The following is a 20,668-nucleotide window of genomic DNA, read 5'->3' on the forward strand; positions in this document are numbered from 1 at the left end:
ATAAGCTTTTGTCGGTCACAACTTATTTTCTGCAATAAGCCAAACGGCAATGGAAAATCCCATTGGGTTTTTTGTTGAGGTAACCAGGGGTGCATTTCCCAAAAGCATTGTTAACTAACTATGGTTGCACGCTCCATTGATCTGATTTGTTTCGACCAGAGTTGCTTTTGGGAAATGCTCCCCAGGGTGATTAACTTTCAGGTTGGCCTACCAAAATATATCATCACTACAGCACTTTAATAGTAGACCGTATCCACATACTGCTGGCCAGGTAATGTTTATGTGCATGAATCACTCACTGAACAATAATCAGGTTTACCTTTCCATTTGTACTTTCAAAGTTTCAGGTTTGTAACTTCAAACGTCTCCTGTTCAGCAAATTTGAAATGCAAATCTACCCATTTTCCTGTGTGGCTACTGAAGACACATCACACATCATCCTAAGCCTTAAGATGTCTAGTAAAGCCAAACTAGTTCACTAGAAGAACAAATACCGCCGCTCACCTCATTCAAATCAAACACCAAGATTTAGGCAGATTGTTCATTCATGTTTGCTTGAGAATTTGCAATCAAATGCCACTGATATGATTCCTTGTATATGCCACGATCCCTGACCTGATCCCTGTTTTCATTGATAACCATTAATTGTGCTCATTGTATTCAAAAGCCAGTCCTTTAAGGTGTATATGCCAAAAACAGGCTGAGCATAGTCAAATTAAATTTAGCTGCCTTTTATAAATATTCTGGAGAGGTAAAAATTTAATCTGTGTCAATAAAGGAAGCACACTTGAAGACCACAGAGCAGAAAAATATTCTGCTCTCTGGTAAAGTATGCAAAGCCCCACCTTGTACAGGTAACAGTTTAATCGTTAACAGAGTAATGCTGCATGGGACGATGGGCTTCAACAGAGACTGGTGTCGATCTACAGAGTGTAATATGTGGCATGGCAGAAGAATATTTTAGGACATTTCTGATCTTTATGTTAAAATCAATCCAAATACAGTATGTGGCTTTGTAAAGAGGTACTATTTCTATGCACTATTAAACAAAGAAAAGTGTAACTTAGACTTAGTTTATATCTGTTTTCAATCAGACCTGAAATGGACTGGCTATCAATTCATGCCAACCCTACAGAGGTTCAGAGAATGGATGTATTTAATGTGAGCCATCTCTTTAAGAGCAATTACATTTTTAGTCAAACTTTTGGTTGTCAATCTAAGCTCAGCCTTGTTGGAAAATCTTTCTTTAAATTTCTCTACATTTAGATGAAATATAAGTTCTAAACAAAGAAAATAGTTTTGGATGAGTGTTTTCAGCTGATAGTTGTAAGACAAAACATGATACCTGCTGTTAAAACTGAGACAGAATGGAAGAGAAATATACATACAGCATATACATACAATATACATGCAAGTAAACCAAGATATATAAACACAAAAGCCAAATTAATTTGATGGCAAGTCAGCTTTACGCAGGAACCTACGAAGTGCATGCTGATCACTTGCTTCCCAAGATAACAGATTTTTTGATTTTTCATAATCTAGTAGTGCGACAAAATTGAACTGAACATTTTCTTTTCATTGAATATGACTTACATGTTACTTACATGCTTTCATTTCTTTTCTTCTTAATTTGTAATTTTATTTCATGTTAATTGCAGTAAATTACTTTTTTATTTCTCGGAACACACCACTGAATTCCTTACCGAACCAATCTAACATACTGGTCCTGTGCATACAGTACAAAGTTACACTAGTAATCTGACTTCTATATACATACATATATATATATATATGAGTTCTTTTCAATTTTAATAACTGTCGTATTCAAAAAAAGCTGCCTTACATGGGTAAGAGTTTGAAAGAAATGGTACGCATAGGAGCCTCACTTTCGTGACAGTGCAGTAGAGCCTCCAGATCAGTCCTGAGGATATCTGCCCAGCTTCAGCTTCTCTTACACGCTTCCACATTTCCTGAATATCGCTGACGTGTCCATGTGACGTCATCATCTGGTTGTAGATGCAAGGGTGATAAGGAGCTTTTCCCTCTCCCGAAAAGAACGCATGGTCCTTGGGAGCAATGTTTATCACTTTGGCGCAGATCCCAAGGAAGACGTCATCGATGTGAAAGGAAGCGTTTATGGTAAGTGCAGTTTGATGGATTTTGGTAGCCACATCTCTAGAGAGGACATACCCAGAGCCAGGGGTGTAGTCTGGGTAAGACAACCACGGGTACAAGTCTTGGGACACGTAATATTTGCTTTCTTTGTCTCGGACGGGTGGTGAACCATGGTGCACCCTTCCTATCCAAAGGTTTTTGGCGTTACTGCGACCAATCCCTTGCAAGAAGTGAATTAAGTTGGGAATGTGGACAAAGACGTCGTCATCTGCAGACATGAGGAACTGCGCACGGTGACAGTAGGTTTCTTTCCAGCCAAGCTGCAAAAGTAGCTTCCGAGTAAGATTGTGGAAGGTGTCTATGAAGTCCTGCTGGATGAGGTCGTGATATCTTTGGTCCTCAAACAATAGTTGCATCTCAAGTCGTCTTCTTTGCTGAGGTTCAGGATGGAGGCCAAGAGCAAACAACACCCTTACAGTAACACCCAGCGTCCTTTCAATGTACGCCTCGTTTCCCCAAGTAGAGCGAATGGCCTGTCTTCTTTCAAAGTTCTCAGAGGAGCTTTTCACAAAGAGCAGGAGAAGAACGTCTTTTTCACCACACTTCCTCTCGTGGTTTATTAGGTATCTGTGGTTGCTGTACTTGATAGCGTCTTCGGGATTGACTCTAAAGCTTGCGTTAATGAACGTGAAGCTATTAAGGAGGTAGCGGTATGAGAAAGACATTACATGGGTCACAATGTTATTGTCAATCTTTTCCCAGTACGCCATGAGCACTAAGGTACTAAAGCATATTATTATTAGATGTAGTTTTTTTTTTTTTAATCTAGGCATTTTGAGAAATATCATGGCTCCTCTGAACTTCCTGGCTCTTTCATCTAGTCATAGCAGTCTTCAAACCATGTCCAAGTCTGGGTTCCAGCGTGAGACAAGGAAATAGTCTGGACTGTGATTGCTCAGCCTTTGTCAAGACAGAAGACCAGTGAGGTGCTTCCGGTGTGATTGAGAAAGTCTGTAAGAGAAACATGTGACAACTTCAGGGGACTTGTTCTGGACAAGAATGACCAATCATGTTGTGAGAAAGTGAGATAACACGAGACCAGGTCAAAAATTCAGTTGCCTGAATTATTTTTTTGTGTACATTTACATAACCTGGCAAGTCACTTAAAAGGGATAAATCACCCAAAAAATAAACTAATAAAAAATCTATCATCATCTGCTCACCCTTATGTCAAATTTATAGTATTTTTTTGATTTTTTGATTAAATTTATCAAATTGTAACATTGTAAGATATGACATATACTAAAAATATTCCACTTTTTACAGATTTAATCAATTAAACAAAATTACTTTGGGAAAAAGAGAAAATAAAGAAAATACTTTTTTACTCCTTTACACGTAACTCCAACACAGGAGTGCAACACAAAGTGCAGTGTGCTTCTACTTTCAGTGGTGTTGGATGTGTTTTATTCAAAGTAAATGGTAGCACAAGCCTGGTTGGTTATTTCTAATGTATCTCATTTCAAAACATCCTGTTTTGCATAAATCGAGTCCGTCAAACAAGGTTTAGTTTAAGCTATAGTAAATCTTGCCATGATATAAAAAAAGCTCTGCCACACTGAAAGATCATTCTCACGATTCACAATTCATAACTAATTTCCCATTCTATAAATACTGGAAAATTACTTTTGAATTTTGAATCTTTATATTCTATTTAATTTATATATTTTCTGTGTGACACAGAATCTTGGATTATTTTGTCAGTCTTTCCAAACTGTCCGCACCGTTTTGAGTAAACTTTACACTGAATTTGTTTTTCAGTGTTTGTCATAATGCAACTACAACAAAATAACAAATATGAATAATATAAGAATGATGTCCCTATGCTATCCTAAAAGACAATGCAGCATATTCTTGCATCTAAAGTACTGCGATGCAAATGTTATGCAATTTAAATGCAAATTTGAAGAGAAAACAGGCCTGAGGGTCTCAACAGAGAAAACAGAGGACGACAGAGAAACGTCAGAGCTATGACTTCCACCAATCAACTGGCAAAAACCCAAGAATTGAATAGTGTAAATGCCATTTTTAGTTCCAATGATGACAAAAAATGTAGTTTTTTGGTTTTTTGGTATTATTCGATTGAGACTTTTAGAATTTGAGGAGCGTTTTATGTTTCCTGAATGATTACGTATGTCTGAAACTCCTGAATAAAGATGAAAAAAGAAAAGTGCTACTTGAATAATGCTTCAGATTCCATGCAATGGTTATTGCCACACTTCTGAAAGTTAATAAACGACATGAGAATGAGTTGAGCATGATGAGTGAATTATGATTTTTTTTTAATTTTTGTTTTAAATTTCTTTTTAATCGAAAAATTTCAGAATGATTTTTGTTTGATATTTGAATCATTTCAACATCACATAACAACAAAATCAAGGGTTCGCCAGTATTCATCTGACTCATTAGAAAAAATACTTATAATAGCAGGCTATTCTCTCCTCTCACTTAAAACAAAAAGTTGTTCAATCTTAAGGTTTTAAGGTAACCACAATGGCCATAAAAAGTATCTCGAAACACGTATTAAAATGCATTATACAATCACATGTGAGCCAAGTCGCCTAGCAACTGCAAACAAATGATGCTGGACTTTTTATCAAAACTAACTTTGCTCTAAACCTCTGAATGACATTTAACTTGGTGTTTTTCAGTGGATATCTGAAGTCAGTTCTGCTCAAGTTCGCACAGATGAACGTGTCCAAATACGTTTTGCCTTTACTTTGAACAGTAACTTTATTATTATTATTATTATTATTATTTTATTTTAGTGAAATGTTTTAAAAGTGTGTTTGTACTATTTTTAACTTTTACGTATTGCTTAGCCTATGTTTCGCAAATGTCGGCAGGGTAAATAACGAATGAATATATATTAAAAAAATAAAAATAAAACAAAAATCTACAGCATAAAGAACATAAGACGGTCTTACCAGGTCGATTCGCAGCATGTTTTAATTAAAGCTTCAAACTGAAGTGCGTCTCCATCGGCTAGGCTAAACGTTAACTTTCCTCTACACCAGTTTCAGACATCTGTGACCAGCCAGAGCAACACACTGCCCTGTTTTTGACGAACCCGTTGACCAGCTCTTTGACAAACCTTGCCCTCCAGAAGTCGTCGTGAGTGAGTGACGAAGGACACTCCCGTATTTGTGTAAATTAATGTTAAAGGAGACGCTCTATGTCTATTTGGTGACCAGGTTTCTGAAATGTAAACCTAGATTGGTAACACTTTATAATAACTTTAATTAATAAATCATTAACAAACATTGCATAATGCTTAACATATCATTATTTATATATTCACATTGCTATAAATATGAGATAATGCCCTTGTTAATATTTACTAATTAATTTATTAAACATTAAATAATGATCTGCTAATCAATCAAGATGTAATGTAAATTAAATTGCTTACAAACAGAAATGGGCACAAATACATAAAAATGTATTTAAAATGATTTTTTTTATTTTTTAATACGAATACAAAATACTGTGTGGAAAAAGGCAAATTACATTAAAAAAATTTCAAAGGCTTTAATATGCAAAATACAATTATGCTGTATTTCAAATAGTTTTTTAACTATGTATCTGAAAAACTGTCCATCCCTGCTTACAAATGACATTACACTTCAGTTCATATATTACATAATGCACTTTTTTAGATTTACAAAACTACAAATGCAAAAATGTGTTTGGTAGCTCTGAGTTATCTGGGTGTTCAACAGAACATTGAACAATATAAGAATGACTGATCACACTTTATATTAGCTATCTTATAAATAATAATGATTGTTATTTGTACAATGTACATATTGTGTCCATGTTCTATTCCAAAACAAATTTGCTGCTACTGAGGTGTGATAGGTGGTATGGGTAGCTTTAAGGGTTGGTTAAGTGGTCAACACAGTACATGAGTCAATTTGATTAGTGAAAGTGACGTGACGTGACATGTGGCCAAATATGTTAACCCATACTCGGAATGAGTGCTTTGCATTTATCCCATCCTAAGTGCACACACACACACACACACAGCAGTGAACACACACCCGGAGCAGAGGGCAGCCATTTTTTGCTGCGGCGCCCGGGGAGTTGGGCGTTCGGTGCCTTGCTCAGTGGCACCTCAGTCGGGGTATTGATGGTGGGAGAGTAGCTGTACATTCACTCCCCCCACCCACAATCCCTGCCGGTACGAGACTCGAACCCTCAACCTTTGCACGACAACGAGTCCGACTCCTTCCCCACCATTAGGGGACATGCATTTCAAACTTTTATATTACATTGATTTGATAAATGAAAAAGTATTTTCTTAAAAATGTCTTTGTTCTCTCCTGTTGATGTATGATTAAAGGAATATCCTCTTAAGGATATAGAATACTGAGTGTTGAGGTAATAAATATGTGTTATGCACCCAAATTACAATTATTTGTTGTTGTTATGTATGTCGCAAGTATTCCGCTAAACTTAATTAACCACCCTTTACACAGACGTTGTTTCACTAGCTAAAAGTCCAATGTCCATAAAAGTACTAAATGATTAATAGTAAACATTTACAAATGCTGAATAGTTTCACTTTTAGATTTGGGTACTGCAAAAACATAGCATATATATGTGGCTCAGTGGTAGGGCATTGTGTTTGCAGCGCAAAAGCTTGTGGGTTCAATTCCCAGGGAACATGTGTTTTGTGTATAATGTATAAAATGTGTATGCTGTGTGAGTTGTTTTTTGTTTTGTGTATGCTTAATGATTTATTATATATATGTATGCACACAGTGGTGTTATGTAGTGTTGGCCCCCAACCTGATTTCTTATTTTTTTGCATGTTTGTCACACTTTAATGTTTCAGATCCTCAAACAAATGTAAATATTAGTCAAAGATAAAACAAGTGAACACAACATAAAGTTTTTAAATGAAGGTTTTTATTATTAAAGCTGCAGTCGGTAACTTTTGGGGCCCGCGTCTGGCAGAAGAACATTGTAGCCAGAGCTACTTCTCTCCAATATAAACAAAATCCACCACTCCCAGCTCTTCTGGTCCAATCAGCGCAGGGCTGTGCCACAGTGTTGTTTTGTGTTGAAAATGTAATAATATATAATGAGCGAGTACATCATGAATCCATTTTCCAAACCGTGTTTTTGTATTATCCTGAATCACTACGGTACACCTATAATAAGTGTTTATATTCTGACTATTTTAGTTTGGTTGGGGTCGGCAATGCTGCAGAGTAGCACAGTACCTGCGTGACTCGCCATAGATGTAAACAGAGAGATGTAAACAGACTGACTGCATCAGATCACTGTTAAGCCCGCCCCCACGAGAGGTTTGTGTCAAAACACCAAACGAAAAGCTGCGAAGCGTAAGCGAAATCTGTGACAATGCATTCAGAATCCATGATTAGCGAATACGAATCTTTGAAAAACATTAACAAACAATGAAGCATATTTGAAGAGCCTGTTAAATTTGTGCGACTGAGTTCATTTTTTTCATTTTCATTGTGTTTTTCTTCCTTTGTAATGGCATATTTTTGATAGTTTCTGAAAAAGTTACGTTCAGTTTTATAAAGTTTCGTTCATTTTTATAGAAGCACATGTAATTCCATATTCTTCCACCAGACACGAGCCCCAAAAGTTACCGACTGCAGCTTTAAGGGAAAACAAAATCCAAAACTACATGGCCCTGTGTGAAGAAGTGTTTGCCCCCCTGTTAAAACTGTGGTTTATCACACCTGCGGTCAATTTCTCTAGCCACACCCAGGCCTGATTACTGCCACACCTGTTTGCAATCAAGAAATCTCTTAAATTGGACCTGCCTGACAAAGTGAAGCAGACCGCAGGGACTCAGTTATAATGTGTAGATTGAGGTTGGGGCACTGTGCATTAAATTATTCTTTGTGGATTGTAGGAAAGCATGTTTCTGGATTGTGTAAATGTGGGAGTCTTTAGACGGTAGGGCATGTTTTCCTAAAATGCAGAAAGTATAGGGCAGAAAGAAATATATTATTTTTTAAACTGGCAGGACTTGGAGTTAAGGCTTTTACTCTTTTATCTTTGTTTGGTCACAGTGATGAGCATAAACTGATCTCCAAGGCAGTTCTTCAGTTCTTGCATGATACAGGACTGTATGTAAGAATTTAGTTTAAATTTTGACCTGTGGAGGGCAGTAATACGCTCAGCAGCGTCTACACTGACGGAATTCTACAAGAAGAAGAAGAAGTGAAGTAGACCAAAAGATCCTCAAAAGCTAGACGTCATGCCGAGATCAAAAGAAATTCAGAAACAAATGAGAAAGAAAGTAATTGAGATCTATCAGTGTGAAAAAGGTTATAAAGCCATTTCTAAAGCTTTGGGACTCCAGCGAACCACAGTGAGAGCCATTATTTACAAATGACAAAAACATGGAACAGATGAGAACCTTCCCAGGAGTGGCCGGCTGACCATAATTTACCCCAAGAGCACAGCGACGACTCATCCAAGAGGTCACATAAGACCCCACAACAACATCCAAAGAACTGCAGGCCTCACTTGCCTCAGTTAAGGTCAGTGTTCATGACTCCACCATAAGAAAGAGACTGGGCAAAAATTGTCTGCATGGCAGAGTTCCAAGATGAAAACCACTGCTGAGCAAAAAAAAAGAACATAACGGCTTGTCTCAGTTTTTTCAGAAAACATCTTGATGGCCCCCAAGACTTTTGGGAAAATACTCTGTGGACTGACGAGACAAAAGTTGAACTTTTTGGAAGGTGTGTGTCCCAAGTGTGACAAACATGCAAAAAAAAAAAAAAAAAGGAAGAAATCAGGGAGGAGGCAAACACTTTTTTGAGAGAGAGAGAGATGAGAGAGAGAGATGCAGAGCAGGGGGACGTGTGGAACAGTATTAAGAACCGCTGCTTTAGAACATTGATTTTGAAACTTGTGAATCCATTAGAATCATTAGAAAACAGAATTGCGATTCATTTATGAACAGAATTTTGCTTGCACCTCTAGTTTTCTCTTCCTCTTCTCTAAAGCAGCGCAGCATGGCCTCGACCCCTTTGCTGCCTTTTCCAGAGGGCAGGGTTTATCTGGGTTTGTGATGTCACGAACCCGGGAAGTAACTCGCTGTAGTCCCTACCAGCCATTTTTGTACGCATTAAACTGCCATAATTTTAAAAGACAGAATTTTGATATGTCCATTTGCATTGAACTTTCAGTTTCGTAACTTTGCAGATATTGTTTATGCTCAAACAGCAACATTACACACTAACTAACATTAAAAAAGTGAAATCGCAATGAACCACCACTTTAAAAGCTGAAGAGACTTCCAATGGAGTGCCGTTATTTTGACAGGGAAATACAACAAAGTATATAGTTTACCTGTAGCGTGTCAATTCTCTCTCTCTCTCTCTCTCTTTCTTTCTATCTCTGCGTGTGTGTGTGAGACAAAGCGACGGCGAGCCATGCGCCTTCACACTAGAGTTTACAGTACGTCAAATACAGGTGCGTTGCACATCCAGTCATCCATTGGGATAAACTGAAAAATATCACAGCTCACTTGACAGAGAGTGAAACTCTGAAGCACTCAGTCAGTTTTCAGCGAGTGAAAATATATCTGTGTTCTTATACTTAGCCTCCAACTGGCGAGTAAAATCTGAGAATTAATTAGCCATTGGCTAATATAAGACATCATTTAGTCACCCAGTGTGAAGATTTAGTCGCAATGTAGAGGGTTGATATTGCTAAAATATTGCTTTGCTGGCCATAATTATGTATCAACCAAAACGTTTTTCCAGAGGCTAGCATATTTCAGTCAGCTGTCCAATCACAGTGGAGGAGGGGTGGGGCAAATACCTCACAACCAACTGTCACATCCTACTTGTACTTCGACGGAAGGACAATAGAGAAGTTAATATTGATATGAAAAATAATGCATGAAACATTTAATTCGTGATGCCTCTGTCATATTACTTCAGCGGCTATTCTGTATCACAGCAACCAAAGCGCCTCCGTATAATCGCTCGGAAGCGTTCACAGCTAACGTTAGGCATTTTTATTAGAGTGCCTGGTGTTTTAAGCTGGCTAAAAACATTTTGGTTCACACATTCAGTTGCTACAAATAGTTGATATGAAGCGTTCACAGCTAACGTTAGGCATTTTTATGCGTTCAGACCCTGCTATCCTTGAGTAAACAAGCTTGTCCCCACCTGGCCCTGCTAAATTTGGAATCGCACCATACCAAGCAAATAGCAGGGGCGCAACTCTGGTCTGACAGGTGGGGGGGATCAAAACAGTGCCGGTTGTCCATTATAGTCCATTTTTATTATGTTTTATTATGCAAGATTATAAAAAAAAAGAGAGTGATTTTTCTTTGTATTATTATTAACATAATTTTAAGGAAAAAGTTGATTGTTGTCATTGTTTTTGAATCATGTAACCTTGCATTTTAATAATGTAACATAAAGAGTAAATAGTAATAAATGAATAAATTACAAGCTATAGCACAAAGATACAAATGAAATAAACAGGGCTTTAAGTTTTTCAGGTATAGTTCTAATAGTAAGTGAGTGAGTAAAGTGTTGTGTGGCCAAGTATGGAGACCCAGACTCGGAATATGTCCTCTGCATTTAACCCATCCAAGTGCACACACACTGTGGGTGTGCCACTATTCATTAAATGATCATGGTTATCAGTATTATCACAGTATTGTTAAAATGTGCTGGAAATGTTAAAAAAATTTTGAAATCATTTAACAAAGTATTACATCGAAAACCAACAAACAACAAAAATTAGCATAAAAGTAGAACTGAATGTAATTGATGGAGTGTTGTATGATGTAGGCCTATATCCACGTTACTAGGCTACATGAGTGAGGACCTTCTTCGTGATCGCTATAATTTGTGCAATATTGTTCATTACGACATTAACTTATAAATATTAAATGCTTGAATCAAGATGATTATTTTGCTTGAAAATGTATCTGTTATATTTAAGTTAAGACTCATCACAGTTTAACTACAGTTCCGTGTGATAAACAAACTGCTTATTAAAGCCAAGCAAACAAGGTTGATGTCACTGTAGGCTTATTCTGCTTGCACCTATATCTATATTTGTGCATCTTTGAAGTAGTGTACATGATTGTCAGTTAATAAGCAGGGATTATGTTGTGTTTATATAGACGCGCTTATTAGGGCCGGCCCATGGCATAGGCGACATAGGCGGTTGCCTAGGGTGCAAAATGATGGGGACGAAAGGTTTTTTTAGGTCGGAAGTGCACCCTCTACTACACCCATATATTAAAGTCGGCATTAAATGGAAGTAGCGATTGTCTCTTTTTTTTCTCTACTGTGACGTCAGAAATCAAATGATTTCTGTGACGTCATCAGAAATGAGAGGGCGGGACTTGATTTCTTCCTTCTGGTATTGATTGGACCATTGGAAGTTGGGGGCATTGCTAACAAAATGGAGGCAGATCTGATTGGGGGTTGGGATCTAAAATCTTGCCTAGGGCACCAACAGAGCTTCTGTATTGTGTGACTTTGTTCTTATTATTTATCTTTATTGTTAATCTTTAAATGTATATTAATAAGAAATATGATTTTTATATGTAAAAATGTGTATAATGTAATGCAGTAATGTTATACAGGTAGGCTAATCTTTTGTATTTTCTAGGCTATATTTCTTTGTAGGAAACCACACACACACACACACACTCATAACCGGTCATTCTTATTATTCGGTACCATTTCAGCATGGTAACTTTCTATTAATTTAAATTTCCATGATGTAATCATTTTATTAGAAGAAGGGCTTGTTACACTTTTAGAAAAATATATTGGTCCAGCTCAGGATATTATTCTTTAATATTTTTTCACGACATTCTTCACACATTCAAGGGTCAAATGTCCACCCTGTTACAGGATGTTCTCATCTCAATAAGTGTTTTGAATGCATTTTATTATTGTAATATTTACCTTTTCTAAAAGCTAAAATGTCCCTCTCTTACCCTGCAAATATATTTTAACAAAGTGTTCATAATCTGGGATTATTTTGAAAAAAGTTTTTTTTTTTTTTTTGCAACACATTTCTTTTAGAATAAAAAATTAATTTAAATGGAATTTTGGCCCCATTTTAAATCATTTCATTTTAGCATTTAATTCCCTACAAGTAACTAAAGATATGCATAACTTTTGTTTAACTTATTTTATTAATATTAAAAAAAAACAAAAAAAACAGAGGTAACAGGGTGGACACTGGGGAAACAGGGTGGACAGGACATAACAGGGTGGACATCACACCACTGAACAACAGTCAACATATTGCCTAATATAAGAAGCATATTGTCACAATTTACAATCACTACAACAGATAAATGGTTCTGTATGTAACAATTAGGATATAAGGCCAATTATTATAAAGTAAGTTGTTCTTATACCTATTATTATAAGATCCCATTTGTTATACTATCACTTTATTAGGCTACATAATATGTTTATCATTCCATTTTACAATTTAAAGTTTATAGTTTTAGAGAACTTATATTATTTCACTCTCTCACACACCACACACACAGACACACAAACACATACACACACACTGGTATTCCTATGGTTGTGGGTTCATGCCATAAGCGTAAACGTTTTTCAACTGTACAAACTGTATTTTTCTATCCCCTTACCCTAAACCTACCCCTCACATAAAACTACAGGCATTTTAGATTTTCAAAACACTTTATTCTGTATGATTTATGCCCCCGGTTTCACAGACAAGGCTTAAGCCTAGTCCCAGATTAAAAACGAAATCTGAGCTGTTTCAAATGAAAGAAACTTCCACTGACTGATCTTAAGATATATCAGTGCCTTTGTTTTGTCTCAAGATGCACACCACTGTTTTTAAGGCACATTTAGAAAAAAATACTTAAATCCTGGCTAAGTCTTAAACCCAATTTATACTTCTGCGTCGTAGCTACGCCAGGCTATAGCTGTGTCCCTTAAGTGCATGGACTCCGGAGTGCGCATTTGAAGTGCGATTGCGTCACTGCGTCACGACGCAAGCTGTCCCAAAGTCAGAATGCGCACTTCGAAGACCGCATTCCAAGGCCGATTGTGTCACCGCGGCACGACGAAGGCTGACGTATTTCGTCTTATAGAGAGAGACAGAAGAGAGAAGAGCACAAGAGAGCAGGGAGAGAATGGAGAGAGGTTTTCTCTTCTTGAGAGAATGCTTAAGAAATGCATTGTATATTAGCCATTCTCTATTAGCCAAGAGAAAGCAGTGGAAAATGGGTAATGTTACATTACAGTTTTTCAGTATCTCTTTTAAATGTCACATTGTCAGTGAAACAACCTCATTTCTGTAGTTTATTTTTGTGATGCAAATAAAAAATGAAATGAATAAGTTGTATGTACTTTCTGTACATTTTGTATTTTTGTTTTGCATATTCACGTGTAAATAAAAGAGAAGTAATTATGTACATTGTTAATTTTTTTTTCATGCAGCTTATAATTTTTTAACCAAAACATTCTTCTATGTTTATTTTTTTTGTCCTATAAAAATAAATGTTTTTACACATTAAAAAAACAAAAAATTCTATACGTTACTGTACATTGCCTCTTTTTTACAACTATTTACAACATAGCTTAGGTTTAACATCAGAAAAACAACATCAGTTTGAGCCCAGCCCTGCGTTCATGTGTTCTGGGGTCTTCAGGAGGTCAATCTCTTGGTGAATTGCCAGCACCTCCTCAGCGACATGGAGGACAATGCGGTGGACAGTGGAACGAGGCACATGTCAAACACTCCGGAGACCACTCTGTATGATGTACCACCGGCAGACAGAAGAGAAACACCAGGGTCTGGATTGTGGCACTTCTCAGAAGATCCAGCAGCACTGTCAGGGCCTCGCTGCTCAGCCCAAAACCATTAAAAACCTGTCCAGCGCTGGCACATTCAGCTTTATCCTGCAGTACAGGGGTCTGGTATGATTTAGGGAAAGAAGGAAAAGAGAAATTGTTTAGAGCTATGACAAAGTAATTAGTAGAAGAAATATTGAGATACTTTAGTAAACTACTTTTAGTAACTACCAATACCATATTGGGGGAAAACTAGTCATATTTAAAACCTTAGCTAAAGGAATATAATTTACCCAAAAATGAAAATTCCAAACCTGGAACACGTTAAGGGTGAGTAAATGATTACAGAATCCTTTAAGTAAAAGTATTATCTTGCATACTCTAATACAGTATACTTAAGGTATTGAGAGTAAAGGTATACAGTATTGTTCTGAAAAAAAGAATTAGTCAGGACGGTTTTGCATTAATATTACTGCTGCACTGATGTGTATGTTGCATTTTACTTCTAAATATGTTCAAGGTTTTTAAATTTAAAGTTGGCTACTAAATATACTGTTGGGTAGTTTAATCTACAACAATGGATCATGCTGTAAAAGACCATATTTTGTAGTGCTGCTGTCCTGTGAGAAAAAAAAGAGAAAACTTAGTACTTCATATTTGTACGAGAATACTGAACGAATGTACTTCCTTACAGTCCACCTCTGATCATTTTGAAAATTAAAGTAACAACATTTATTGCCAGAATATTAACAAATTGTTGTTAACTATATCAAAGGCTGCATTGGAAGGACTCGGACCGGTCAAACAGAGCACTGTTCAGCTGTGACAGCTGCCGTTGAAAATTGAGCTGTACTATGCTCTTTTTCTTTTTATTATTATTCAGTTTTATCTTTATGCTTAACTGCCTAAAAAAATTCAGGTTGAAAACCTGTCTACATATGATCACCATGGTCAAGACAATAAACTATATAAAATTGCACCTTTGTAAGATATCAGTCTGCATTTGAACTGCTGTGTGTGTGTGTGTATTTTGAAGTTTTTTTTTATATGTATCATTACATTATTCAAGTAAGCTCCAAGCTAATTCCTGTAGCAAACCAGTGTAACTTACCTCCTCCATTATGACGTAAAACATATAAACAAAAATGAGCAATTCTGGCTCCACCTATCCTGGCAGGATTGTCCTCTCGTCAGTTCTCCTCTCTCACCGTTGCTTTGCGACAGAGCGGTAATCGGAAACACCTGGTGGCGGAATTAGAAAATCCTGCAAAAGTGGAGCATCTCACGCACTTCGGAGGCCTGGTCTTCAAAGTCTGTGGCCTTCGGAGTGTGAACACTCAACTGTGGGACACAGCTTATGTGTAGTACGGCGTAGCCTGACGCGCACCTCTCCAAAAAGTGAAAAAAAAGAGAAAGTGACATGACATACAGCCCAGTATGGTGACCCATACTCGGAATTCGTGCTCTGCATTTAACCCATCCAAAGTGCACACATACACACAGAGTGAACACATACACGGAGCAGTGGGCAGCCATTTATGCTGCGGCGCCCGGGGAGCAGTTGGGGGTTCGGTGCCTTGCTCAAGGACACCTCAGTCGTGGTATTGAAGGTGGAGAGAGCGCTGTACATTCACTCCCCTCACCTACAATTCCTGCCGGCCCAAGACTCAAACTCACAACCTTTGGATTACGAGTCCGACTCTCTAACCATTATGCCAAGACTTCCCCCAATAGCATGTCAATTCTGCGCGGACAGCAAGTGCTGTGATTGGTCTGCCAGAACCCCTTCCTCCATATGTACTTGAGTTTTGTGTGTGTTTATGTGCACTTTAATATATTTTAATGTTACACCTTCTTATATAAAATAAAACAAAACAAAGCAAAGAGCAAGTGTCTTATCATTTATTAAACTATAGCATTATACATCAGTAGTTGTCCGCGACCAACGATGTCTGCCATGGTACAAGTGGAGATTGAAAGAATTACATCTTCTCTTCTTCCGTTGTTGTCTCCTTTTTGTAGTTTTAAATAATGATTTAATGATTTTATATTTATTTGCAGCCGTCACGGCAATAATGCTTCTCTGACGAGCCGCTTCTTCTTTGGCTTTTGCCGTGGTACTGCGGGTTACACCAGCAACATGCCCGTGGACACTGCACACTGCGGACAGCAACGCAGAAGTATAAATGAAAACTGATGCATGGCCTATGGCGTAGGTCCGACGCAAAAGTACAAATCAGCCTTTAGTCCTGACTGTGAAACCAGGCCATAAGCGTTTTTCCTCATGAGGCCAAATAAATGTCCCCACAAGGTCAAAATTTACTTGTATTACTATAATTGTGGGGACATTTGGACCCCATAATAAAGAGAATACCAGTAGACACACCATGCAGACACACACACACATTTTTTTTGGGGGGGGGGGGGATTTTTTCAGTGTTTGGGTAGTTTTTGTGTTACTCAGATCCTGGGTCAGACGTAACCCAGTGGTTGAGTTATTTATCGCGAGGATTTTGCATCTTCTTCAGAAAAGAGGAGTTCAAAGCACCATCGAATTGATGCATTTCTTCGGTAAAATACAGGTTTGTGCACATTTTATTTTATCTATAAAATCGTTACTGTGCTGTATATCATTAAATTTTATGCAAAGCATCATACAGACACATGGTGTGAGTCATCATGTTGGTTTTTTCGCATGATGGGAAAGCCTAATGCTTTGGATAAAATAAACGATTTCATTCATAAAGATACAGAATATAATTTCTTTGTATGTTAAAATATATCCTCCGAGCTGTTTACCCAAATTGGGTTGTTTTTAACCCAGTATTTTTTTTTGAGTATGTGCAAAACAGTAACAGGAGGGACATTTTATGCTAAATTCAGCCATTGCCACTCATGTGATGAACAACATGCTAGTGCATAGATTTTTTAACCTGTTTAATAACCATATTTTTAAAATTACAAAAACTGATCAGTTTCCACTATACATAAACATAACAGAGTGGACATGTTATGCCTTACCACATCAGTCAATCATTCTAAAACATTGAAAAAAGGGTAAATTAAAGAGTGTTACTTACTCTGCTTCTTGAAGATAGTTTGCCACCAAAAAGTGGTATACTTCCTGAGAGTCATGTTATTAGAGAAACATTCAAGGGGCATGTTCAGAGGGACTTTCCATCAGAGTAACGGGGGGGAGATTCAATTCAGGGACACGGTAAGCATTAAAAATGTATAAATAATAAAAAATATATATTTTGTTGAGAAACATTATAAATAAGACTATACAACAATACTGAATATTCTGGAATTTGTTTGATTTTTATTACTTATATTTGTCATACAATCTTATTCGGGGACATGGCAGTTTAGCCTACTTGCACTAAAATAAGAGTGATTATTTTTAATTAATTAATTTTGGGTACATATTTATTGTGTTCTATGGTAGAGGGGCAGTAACTTTGTAAGATGAGCATTTAGAAACAAGTAATTGGCCACTTTTTAATTATTATTATTATTATTATTATCTTTTTTACACAAAATATACCGCATTATGTCAATTGGGACTCAAATGGCACCGAATGCTATAATGACCCAAATTTGTCTCTTCATAAACAAGCTTGTGGCCTAACTCTGCCTGCTCTTGCGAGGTTGAATGATAATTACACGAACAAAATGTTTAATGTACTGTCCCAACAGTGATTGATTAGCCTATAGACGGTTTCATCGGGTGCACGGCTGGCTCTAAGTTAACTTCCGCTCTGTGTTTGTTTATCAGTCTGGCTGCAGTCTACAAACGCAGTTTAAGTTTAGGTGATGAGTAGACTGAAGTTGGGCTCAGGAGGTTGTGCCGTGGGATGTGTTTCCCATACATTTATTTATTTGTGGCACTCACAATATCAAAACTGACCTATTTTCCAAAAGGCTTCATTGAATAAACATGAGCACGTACTGCACGTTTATATCACTGTATTTCTGAAGGAAGACTGTCTTTAATTAGTCTATTCAATTTTCGATGTCATTTTCATTTCATCTTGCATGTTATATGCCTGATAAAGCAGTGTTTGTGAGCTCAGCACTGCTTTGTGTACAGCAGTTACTGGGAAACCTGTTTCTCCTGCTTTAAAGCACCTCCTGCTGGCAGAGAATGAATTAACATTTTCAGTAAATCTGATTTACGCATCGAACATATTTTGCTTGTTATCACTACTAATAATCTACTCTAGAGGGACTACTTAGCTGTTGTTATTGATATTCATAAGTTAAGTTAGGGCCACAAAAGCGCGCATGCCAGTATCGTTTGTTTATGTTGCCGTTGAAACAGTCTATATTTATTTTTTTATTGTAGAGTTATTACTATCCGTCTATCAGATGCGCGTCAAAGTTGCGTTCGTTACTATAGCAACAGCAGACTCACGACACATCGTTAAAAATCAAAGAATCATTATAAAAAAATAAACAAATAAAGAAAATAAAAATAACGAGAATACAAGAAATAAAAATATTCATGAATGGCCTCTCAGGGCTTCCATTTTCCATCGACCGGTTAAGATTTACAACAAAAATGTGGTCCACACAAATGACAAACAGGCTAACGTTACATGTAACTCCACTTCAGGGACAGCAGGGCTATATTAAGAGCGAATGTACGGTTCTGACACACATCTGATTTACGTTCATTTAAAACTGCACTTACAAGGATACTCACCTTAACGGGCATTTGACTTAATTTCGTTTGTATTTGTCCGTTCAAGCGCGATAAGTCAAAAGTGAACCAGTTCTGTAACGGTGCTCTGAATGCGCGCGCAGAAAACGGCGCTCGCGCACTGAAGAATTCTTTCGCTTGAACAGTTTAACATCGTTTGAATGCTTAAACTGGCAAGACTTAAAAACACATGATATACTACTAAACCTTCGTGACAAGTCAAAACTAAAACATTACGCATTTTAAGTTTTAGGATTCTGAAAGTGAAAAACAAAATTATGACACAAAATGATGATTGTGCACCGTTTCTAGACCACTGATCAAATAAGCAGATGACGTGTGTGACTGATCAGGTGACTTCCTTTCTACACAGACAGATGTTCTTGTTTCAACTGAATCATTGTCAAACTTGAACCGATTCAGCTTTACAGCTGTGGTTATTAAAACCAAATACTACATTCTGGCTTTCAGATATTACACAGTAATCTAATAAGTGCAATCCTCTTGTTGATACAGTGTTTCTGCATTCATAAGCACAGACAGAGAACACAATTATCAAAATATATTTTATTCTGGACTTTTCATTTGATCTGACTCAAATCACAACAGTCAAATCAACATCGCAGTGAGTGATTTCCTCTAGAAAGTAAGCAAAAACATGAAAAAGAACTGAAAAAGAAGAAAGAGAGAGAAAAACTATAGATTAAAGATTACCTAAAGTGAACAAGTATTTACATGGTCCAAGATGTTTTGATATGCCCATGTACCTGCTTTTGCTTAGAGCTAAAAACACTAGAATTACAAAAGATTTTAAAGTACAAAATTTCAAAGGGACACAGCAAGCTAGGTGCTAGGCTTCGAGGACCACGAGAAGCAAAAGCTTGCACGCACACTGTAAAAAGTATATCTCTTTAAAATGAAAACATTATAAAATACCATTCCACGGTCATAGATTTATATAATAATTTGATTATTGTCATTATTTTTATTTGTTGTTTATTTTTGATTATGCTTCAAAATACTCGTCTTAAAAAAAAAAAAAAATTGGAAAAAGAAAAATCTGGACATTTTGATATTTTAGGAGGGGATGCAGATTATAGTTGAACCGTGGGAAGAGAAAGACATTTGTTAGCATTTTGGACTACATTTTAATAAAAAAGAAACAAAGAAAAAAAAGAAAAACACTGTTACATAGATTTAAACCAGCCGCCTCATCCTCTAATAATCATCAGAAGATCTGGTTCATTCAAGTAAATGTTTAATATCACTCAAGTAATTTCAGTCCAAAAGATAAAAAAAAAATGTTTTAAGTGCTCATTGGGTTTCATGGGAGTGTGTGTAAAGTGCTGAGAGGCGACATGAAGAGTGTGCTGGATAAAAGCTGCTTCTCTGGACTATGACTGTCTAATGGTATTTTATAAAGACACTTGACAGCATCAAGTGAACTCTAAATCAATGTGCTGTCACCCTGAAGAAACCAGGCTGTGAGAAAAACTCCAAACATCAATGGAGTTTACGTTGAAAAATCCATCCTTTATAACAGTAGCATCTAAAATGAAAATCCCTGTGGTCACATTTACGTTTTTCCACGTCAGTTTCTGCATCACTGCACGATGATGTCATTTTACAAACAAAAATAGTGAGCAAAACGGGCACCACCTTAACCTGACTTTGAACTATCGAACTAGATGTGTCAAAAAGCACATCCACCTCCCACTGCCTGACTGGAATGAAAAAAAAAAAATAATAATATCACACCGACCCATAATTCTGTCACTCACATGAAGCCATAAAGACCGCAGCTGTTACAGTCACACACATACCAATTCACTGCAGCACTGAAAGTGTAATGAGAGTCAGAGCTTGAACCTCTATAGAAAAGCAAGAAATGAAAGCACTACGCAACACTAAAGAAAGAACATCTATCTAATCTGAGGAATAAATCTTTGTAATAAACATTTTTAAA

At 36.9% G+C, this 20,668-nt stretch overlaps 1 protein-coding gene across 2 annotated transcripts; it reads right to left on the reverse strand.

The window, feature by feature from the left end:
* Positions 1-527: 527 nt before the first annotated feature.
* On the reverse strand, positions 528-19,700 carry b3gnt5b (UDP-GlcNAc:betaGal beta-1,3-N-acetylglucosaminyltransferase 5b). 2 transcript variants are annotated; one of them, XM_042770694.1, is made up of 2 exons: positions 18,706-19,700; positions 528-3,129 (listed from the first exon to the last, which is right to left on the reverse strand). In XM_042770694.1, the coding sequence occupies exon 2, from the start codon at positions 2,964-2,966 to the stop codon at positions 1,812-1,814; it is 1,155 nt and encodes a 384-aa protein (XP_042626628.1). In that variant the 5' UTR covers positions 2,967-3,129; positions 18,706-19,700; the 3' UTR covers positions 528-1,811. The 2 variants fall into 2 exon arrangements, with proteins under 2 accessions (XP_042626628.1, XP_042626625.1); XM_042770691.1 differs by lacking the exon at positions 18,706-19,700 and adding an exon at positions 5,106-5,306.
* Between the last annotated feature and the right edge of the window lie 968 nt (positions 19,701-20,668).

This window comes from Cyprinus carpio, chromosome A2 (genome assembly GCF_018340385.1).
Source record: "Cyprinus carpio isolate SPL01 chromosome A2, ASM1834038v1, whole genome shotgun sequence".
Lineage (NCBI taxonomy): Eukaryota > Metazoa > Chordata > Actinopteri > Cypriniformes > Cyprinidae > Cyprinus > Cyprinus carpio.

Bases quoted from the DNA above. Each gene is read 5' to 3' on its own strand.
- b3gnt5b (XM_042770694.1), bottom strand. From the start codon at position 2,966: ATGATATTTCTCAAAATGCCTAGATTAAAAAAAAAAAAACTACATCTA.